This window comes from Astyanax mexicanus, chromosome 10 (assembly GCF_023375975.1).
Source record: "Astyanax mexicanus isolate ESR-SI-001 chromosome 10, AstMex3_surface, whole genome shotgun sequence".
NCBI lineage: Eukaryota > Metazoa > Chordata > Actinopteri > Characiformes > Acestrorhamphidae > Astyanax > Astyanax mexicanus.
In genome coordinates, this window is record NC_064417.1 from 22,961,631 (window position 1) to 22,969,893 (window position 8,263).

Below are 8,263 nucleotides of genomic sequence, written 5' to 3' on the forward strand. Positions count from 1 at the left end.
CGATATACATTACTAATTACCAATTCTTTCTCTAGTTTTATTAGTAATATGAATGCTACTGATAAAAATGTCCACATTATCTATGCCTTTCACTCAAAAAACACACACAGGCACACAAAATATTTTTTAAAGTTTTATTTCTGAAAGTAAATCTATTATAAAATACAATAATTACACTTCATTCATTGTGTACTTGTGTACATTTGTGCGTGATTATTAAGTTCCTGAGAATGCGATTAGTGATGTTTCAGTTCATTACCTTGGAAGTTTGAACCATACAATGAATTCTCCTACACTGGGTGCACTGAGTGCTTCTTAGTATACACTGCAATTATGGCTGTAATAAAGAGCAGACAACAGATGTATTTTCTTAATTCTGATGGTTTGCATGTATTGCTTCCTGTTCAGGGCTGTTTATCTGTACAGGTAGTCAGCCTGGATGTTGGCAGCGATCTCAGCCTCCCAGCGATCTCCATTATTCAGCAGCTTTTCCTTATTATAAAGCAGCTCCTCATGTGTCTCAGTGGAGAACTCAAAATTAGGACCCTGAGAGAAAGGGGGAAAGAGAGAAGCGAGGTGAAGAAAACAGTAAAAGTGAAAATGGAGCATCTCTGTGTGTGTGTGTGTGTGTGTGTGTGTGTGTGTGTGTGTGTGTGTGTGTGTGTGTGTGTGTGTGTGTGTGTGTGTGCATGCGCGCACCTCCACAATTGCATCTACAGGGCATGCCTCCTGGCAGAATCCACAGTAGATGCATTTTGTCATGTCAATATCATAGCGAGTGGTTCTTCTGCTGCCATCAGCACGGGTCTCTGCTTCTATTGTGATAGCCTGCAACACACACAAACACACACTTTACTGTTTAGGTCCCAACTCTTATCTGTGTTTTTATTTCTTACCAATTTATTTACATTACATTTTGCACACATAAACACTAACATGCCATAATTTTTGCCATATCCCAAGGTATCAAAAAACGCAGCACTTGTGCATTGAATATGATGTGATTTCTGCCAGAGTCACTTGTCTGTTTGCCAGATGCTGCCGGTCACAATCATTACCAGCTATTGCACAGTCCGCTGTGGGTGTTAATGCCCTCTATGATGTATTCTCAGTGCACACATGACTGTGCAATTAAGAAATGTTAAATGCCCACACAACTTCAGAAAGGGAATGTCCCATCCATTTGCACCCACTCTTAGGCCTCACTCCATCTCATATACTGTAGTTGTATGTGTATGTGTAATACTGCACTGTAATAATGCTGTGTGTATGTGTGTGTGTGTGTGTGTGTGTGTGTGTGTGTGTGTGTGTGTGTGTGGTATACCTGTGCTGGGCAGATGGCCTCACACAGTTTGCACGCGATACAGCGCTCCTCTCCGTTTGGGTACCTGCGCAGCGCGTGTTCTCCACGGAATCGAGGGGACAAGGGTCCTTTCTCAAAGGGGTAGTTAATGGTGGCTGGCTCTCGGAACAGGTAACTCATAGTCATGCCCAGTCCTACACACATATAAACACTTACAAATGCTTTTATAAAATCTCTACTTCATAATATATTCAGTCCTTCTTGGCCACTGAACTGGTGTCAGTGAAGGTGATCTAAAATGCCTGATGCACTAAATCCAACACAGGTCACACAAAAATTACTCACTACAGTAAGAAACATTGTTAAATGGTTAAGTAATGTTTCAGCAATATTAGCCTTCTAGCTGTTGTTTGGCATTGGGTATATTGACCTTAGGCTCATGTGTGGCTGGTGTCAAACATCCCATTTAAATTATGTTCTGGCACATACAGTTGTGGTCAAAAGTTTACATACACTTGTAAAAAAACATAATGTTATGGCTGTCTTGAGTTTTCAATAAGTTCTACAACTCTTATTTTTCTGTGATAGAGTGATCGGAACACATACATGTTTGTCACAAAAAACAGTCATAAAATTTGGTTCTTTCATAAATTTATTATGGGTCTGCTGAAAATGTCCCCAAATCTGCTGGGTCAAAAATATACATACAGCAACAAAATTTGTCAATTTTGGTGATGTAGCGAGTTGTGTCAATCAAATTAGCTTCATGTCATGGCCTCTTCACTTCTTGTAAGTGATTCTGATTGACTACAGCTGTTGACTTCTCATGAGCCCATTTAAATAGGGCTCATTTGACCCAGTGATTAGACTCAGCTACAAAAGCTACAATGGGAAAGTCAAAGGAACTCAGTGTGGATCTGAAAAAGCGAATTATTGACTTGAACAAGTCAGGGAAGTCACTTGGAGCCATTTCAAAGCAGCTACAGGTCCCAAGAGCAACTGTGCAGACAATTATACGCAAGTATAAAGTGCATGGAACAGTTGTGTCACTGCCACGATCAGGAAGAAAACGCAAGCTATCACATGCTGCCGAGAGGAGATTGGTCAGGATGGTCAAGAGTCAACCAAGAATCACCAAGAAGCAGGTCTGAAAGGATTTGGAAGCTGATGGAACACAGGTGTCAGTCTCCACAGTCAAGCGTGTTTTACATCGCCATGGACTGAGAGGCTGCCGTGCAAGAAAGAAGCCCTTGCTCCAGAAAAGGCACCTTAAGACTCGGCTGAAGTTTGCTGCTGATCACATGGACAAAGATAAAACCTTCTGGAGGAAAGTTCTCTGGTCAGACGAAACAAAAATTGAGCTGTTTGGCCACAACACCCAGCAATATGTTTGGAGGAGAAAAGGTGAGGCCTTTAATCCCAGGAACACCATGCCTACTGTCAAGCATGGTGGTGGTAGTATTATGCTCTGGGGATGTTTTGCTGCCAGTGGAACTGGTTCTTTGCAGAAAGTAAATGGGATAATGAAGAAGGAGGATTACCTCCAAATTCTGCAGGAAAACTTAAAACCATCAGCCAGAAGGTTGGGTCTTGGGCGCAGTTGGGTGTTCCAACAAGACAATGACCCAAAACACACATCAAAAGTGGTAAAGGAATGGCTAAACCAGGCTAGAATTAAGGTTTTAGAATGGCCTTCCCAAAGTCCTGACTTAAACCCCATTGAGAACATGTGGACAGTGCTAAAGAAACGGGTTCATGCAAGAAAACCATCACATTTAGCTGAACTGCACCAATTCTGTCAAGAAGAGTGGTCAAACATTCGACCTGAAGCTTGCCAGGAGCTTGTGGATGGCTACCAAAAGCGCCTAGTTGCCGTGAAAATGGCCAAGGGACATGTAACCAAATACTAATGTTGCTGTATGTATATTTTTGACCCAGCAGATTTGGTGACATTTTCAGCAGACCCATAATAAATTTATGAAAGAACCAAATTTTATGACTGTTTTTTGTGACAAACATGTATGTGTTCCGATCACTCTATCACAGAAAAATAAGAGTTGTAGAACTTATTGAAAACTCAAGACAGCCATAACATTATGTTTTTTTACAAGTGTATGTAAACTTTTGACCACAACTGTATGATCTCCACTCCAATGGTACTGGACAAAGCTCCATTACTCCTGAGAACACAGTTCCACTGCTCTACAGCCTAATATTGGAGGTCGTCATCTTCATCTTTGCTAGGCATAGGGAAGGGTGACCTTTGGATTATTTATTTATAGTTTTTATTAGGATTAATTTTTTTATAGTTTTTTTTTGCCTCTCTACAACAACAAACATCTGGTGTGTTTCTTAGTATATCATATAGACATCTTTATTTTAAATATGCAGGGCAGCAGTGAACATCATGTTTATTCTCAGGATGAATTTCTGGTTTTATGACTAAAGAATTGACTAAAGGGGCATTGTCCACACTTTCTTGCATTTCCCTCTGAGATCAATAAAGTATTTATCTATGTGTTTATTGATGTATCCAACCACCAACCCACCCATCCACCAATTTATTCATCCATACATCTAATAGGTGAACCATCACGGTGGTACACTAATCAAAGGTGAAAACAGGATTAATGATGTTTAACTGAAAAGCACAAGGAGTATACTGACCTCTGAACAGTTCAGTCCAGAGCAGAGTCTGGGCCGCTCGATCAGTAACAGACTTCATGTCAATGGGCAGCTCCTGAGCATTCACATATTCTTTTAGAGATAAAGAGACACAGCCAATTACAGTATATAAACACAAAACAGTACATGTTCACAGGGGTGGGTAACTTGCTGTTACATTACAACAAAAGCATAATTATCCAATTTTAACTGGATTTGCAGTACAGTGTATTGTTTATTTTAAAAAGTCTGTTCATAGTTTTAAACAGTATTTCTTGCATATGGCCCTGATGGTACTTTTTACGGCATTCGGCATTCTCTATATTACATTTAGTGAAGCATCAGTAATTCTTTAGCTGCTATTTTAAGGTAAACGTGGCACATAATATTGCTTTAAGTAGTTCATCTGTACATTAAAAGGAGCTAAATTTGATGTGTGTGTGTGTGTGTGTTTATGCCTTACTGTAGCCTTCTCTTTGTATGGTGACACTAAAGGCTCTAACCAGGACAGGGCTGGCAGCAAATGTGCCTGAATAAAACATTGAGAAGGACAGAGACTGTTATTGATGAGAACCATCCTCGTTCTGCAGACCAGCCAAATTCAGGACACACAAATTCAGTAGACATCGTAAAAAAAGTTCTATAAACTCATATAATAACTCTATTCTATAAACAGTGAGGCTCACCTGGCCTGGAGGAGTAAAGCAAGCGCAGTGCTGTAGACATCCCACCAGCATTAGTCTACTGACAAAAAAACAACAAAGAGAGACAGAGCATGAGAAATATATATAGACAGAACAATACTGTTTATAAAAAGTAGATATATTCATAAACAATGAGATATGTGTAAATAACTCATTCTTTTAGAAGGTATATTGTGCTGGAATTGTTTGCAAAGCACAATATGACTTTTTCATTACATAGAAATAAGGATAACATAATAGCATAATAATGAAGTTACACGTCACTCTTAAAGAACTATATTGAAGTCAGCAAAAATGATTGAGGTTATGTCCACATATTGTATGATACGTATTGTACAATAATGTAATTGTTGTGACGGGCCTATGTACAATGGATTAGTACATTTAAATTTTTTTTTTTTTTTTGCGTGAAATATTTTTACAGTTTTATATGTAGTGTTATTAAATATTCAAGAGTGGTTAATCCCTGGAACTATTATTCTTTCACCTTGAATGATATAAAAAGAATTTAGTCCAAAGTTTAACTAAAAACTAAATGTTTTCTGGGCCAGTCCTGATGAGAGCCGGTGTTTTTAATCATCTTGAGGATACTTTCAAAGTTCTTGAAATTTTTCAGATTTACTGACCTTCATTTCTTTACTTAGATGAGTAGTTCTTGACTGGATCAGATCAATACTTAAGTAGAGCTATTCACTGTATACCTATAACTCTACCTCTTCACAACTTTACAACTGGTGCTCTCAAACACATTAAGAGGCAAGACGTTCATGTAATTACCTCTTGACAAGTTCAGCACTGCTGTTAACTTTAAGCCATTCCAGATGACACTACCTCATAAAGCTGACTGAGAAAATCCAGCCAAGATGTACAAAAGCTGTTATCTAAGCAAGAGGTGTCTACTCTGAAGAATCTAAAATATAAAACATATTCTGGTTTATTTAACCTTTTTTTAAAAATAATTCCATATGTTTTCTTTATAGTTTGGGTGACTTTAATATTAATCTACAATACAAATTTAAAATAATGAACAACCAGGTGTGTCCAAACTTTTGACTTGAATATGATGATTTGAAAGTTCTGTTAAATGGTGTATTTTACACAAAACCTCTCTAAATTACCTTGTTTTCATCTTAATAAATGAATTATGAAGAGTTTATTATAGAAAATGGATGAATATCCCTCCTAAATGTTCAATGTTAAATAACCTCTTTATTAACACAGTTACAAAGGTAAAAATGTGTTACCACACACAGCATGTGTTGGTATTACTACACTAGTGAGTACTCCCACTGACCTCTACAGTACTGTTTTGTCACGACAAAACAAATGCACCTAAACTGATCCTTAACTTTAACTGTAATAAAACATTAATTCTTAGAACAATATGTGCATTGAAGGAAGAGATCTTGTTACAATTTGTATGTTCCCCTTTCATGATAAAGACATTTAGTCCTCACAAAGTGCTAAATATAAACACAACCAGATGGGCCACACAAACTTTGCCAGAGCCAGATTTGTGTTTGGCCTAATCTCCAGATCCAATCTCAAATCTCTCACTGGCTCTTCTGTTATATCACACAGAGAAGCACATGTAACTACCATAGATATACTTAATAATGTGTTTATTAAATCATTGAGAGATTAGTATATAGTATATGGGCCATTCCACCGAATTGGTCTCATTTGCTTGTTGTAACTCTTTCAAATTAAACTTATTTTTTCATGATTTTCAACTCTGAATTTAAAAACATATATGTAACTATTCAAAACAAAAATCACTCCTGTTAATGGCACTCATTCCTGTTACTTTTTATGTTTTGAGTAACAGAACTGAAAGTAACAGGAATGAGCAAAAACATGAAAAATAGCTAAATGGCAGATATGCTAATAGAATGAAGAAACAATCAGTACATTCTAGAGATTTTCCCAAAATTTGTATTTTAAAAATAAACAAATAAGATCTAAGAATGAATTTAGGTAACGGGAATGAGTGTTGTGATTGATCTCCTCAGTCATAGTTACAATAAGATGCAATATACAGAAAAACAGCTTTCCCATGGTTTTAAGAAGAACAGCTGATGTAACTTCCTGTTATAGATGTGACTTGAATGTTCCAGATTGTTCAGATGGGGTAATGTGTTACTGTAACAGGAATGAGTGAAACATAGGGACACAACTAAAATGTGTTTTAACTTAACTATCATAAATGTACAAGACACTATGCTTAATAATAAAGGGTATTTTAAATTTATTTTGTGTGCACATTTATACATGTAATTTCCTGGGCATGAAAATGGCACCAATCCGGTGGATTATGCCATATATAGATTAGCTCATTGGTCAAATCAGAATCTCTAGTTCATCGTTTATTAGACACATTAACTGTTATAAACAGCCTGAGGAAGGAAGGAAGCCTCTAATAAACCGCCCTGATCCTCAACCCCACAATCTCCACATTAACACTCAGAGTACTCACTCTAAATAAAACATAAACTAAAGAAAACTGAGTATTCCGGCCCCGAACTAGCCCGAGTTTTAGCGAAATAAGTTAGGAAACAGTGTTATGTTATGTCAGTAAGAATGACGCAGTCCACTTACCACACGGGCATGAGGATCTGCTGCAGGAATTTCACTAATTCAACAATGGGATTAAATATACTTCCCACCCGTTTTCCAACAATTCCCCGCCTCCTGTGCGGTGATTGGGTAGTTTCTTGAACCCGTCGCTGCTATTGGCTGGTAGCTCATGCTGAGAGTTTCCCGCTGCATTTGGACAGAACATGGGCAGATTGCTGCAGTTTATTACAGAAGCGCTAGGTGGAGGTAGAGAGACGCACAGACAAAATGTATGGCAGGAAAAAGGACAGTAATGGCAGAGCATTTAATATTAAAAATAATACTTAGTTTTTATCCTCGCTTCTGCCTTTTAGGAAATTGAACAGAAATCCCTGAGGTAACAAAAATCTTTCTTTTTCCCCAACTGACTCATCCAATTACCCAACTTACTCATTAGGACTGCCCCTATCACTAGTGATGCCCCAACACCAGGAGGGTGAGAACATGCCTCCTCTGATTCATGTGAAATCAGCCACCACTTCTTTTTGAACTGCTGCTCATGCAGCATTGCAGAGTAGCATCACAGCGCGCTCGGAGGAAAGAGCAAGGACTCGGTTCCGATACATCAGCTCATTAGCTCACCCTTTGGAGTGATGTGGGGAGAGAGTGCCATCTAACCATCCGGAGAGAGCAAGGCCAATTGGGCTCTCTCAGGGCTCTGGTAGCCGATGGCAAGCTACATGAGCAGAATTCCATCACATTAAAATGACAACAAATTAATGTAATATATCTCTTGACAATTTAAGCATAGCTGTTAACTGAAATCCATTCCAGATCACTCTACCTCATAAAGCTGACTGAGAAAATGCCAAGATTTGCATTTAAGCAAAGTGCCTACTCTGAAGAATCTAAAACATAAAATATATTTTGCTTTGTTTAACACTTTTTTTGCTTACAAAATAATTCCATATGTTTTTCTTTATAGTTTGGATGACATTAGTATTAATCTATAATGCAGAAAATTTTAAATAATGAT

The 8,263-nt window shown here is 37.9% G+C and overlaps 1 protein-coding gene across 2 annotated transcripts; it reads right to left on the minus strand.

Annotated features, from left to right (window-relative positions):
* Positions 1–120: 120 nt before the first annotated feature.
* Positions 121–7,320, minus strand: ndufs8b (NADH:ubiquinone oxidoreductase core subunit S8b). Of its 2 annotated transcripts, none has more exons than XM_022683501.2 (7): positions 7,270–7,320; positions 4,654–4,711; positions 4,431–4,496; positions 3,971–4,060; positions 1,325–1,497; positions 700–828; positions 121–546 (listed from the first exon to the last, which is right to left on the minus strand). In XM_022683501.2, exons 2-7 carry the CDS (start codon positions 4,691–4,693, stop codon positions 415–417), a joined length of 630 nt encoding a protein of 209 aa, XP_022539222.1. In that variant the 5' UTR covers positions 4,694–4,711; positions 7,270–7,320; the 3' UTR covers positions 121–414. The 2 variants fall into 2 exon arrangements, with proteins under 2 accessions (XP_022539222.1, XP_022539223.1); XM_022683502.2 differs by having other exon boundaries at positions 4,654–4,708; positions 7,270–7,318.
* Positions 7,321–8,263: the final 943 nt, after the last annotated feature.

Excerpts from the sequence above, each read along its gene's own strand:
- ndufs8b (XM_022683501.2), bottom strand. The coding sequence starts at position 4,693 with ATGTCTACAGCACTGCGCTTGCTTTACTCCTCCAGGCCAG. Across the intron at positions 4,061-4,430 it reads CATACAAAGAGAAGGCTACA|AATATGTGAATGCTCAGGAG; the intron begins GTAAGGCATAAA and ends TATCTCTAAAAG. Across the intron at positions 1,498-3,970 it reads CTGGACTGAACTGTTCAGAG|GACTGGGCATGACTATGAGT; the intron begins GTCAGTATACTC and ends ATATGTGTGTAG.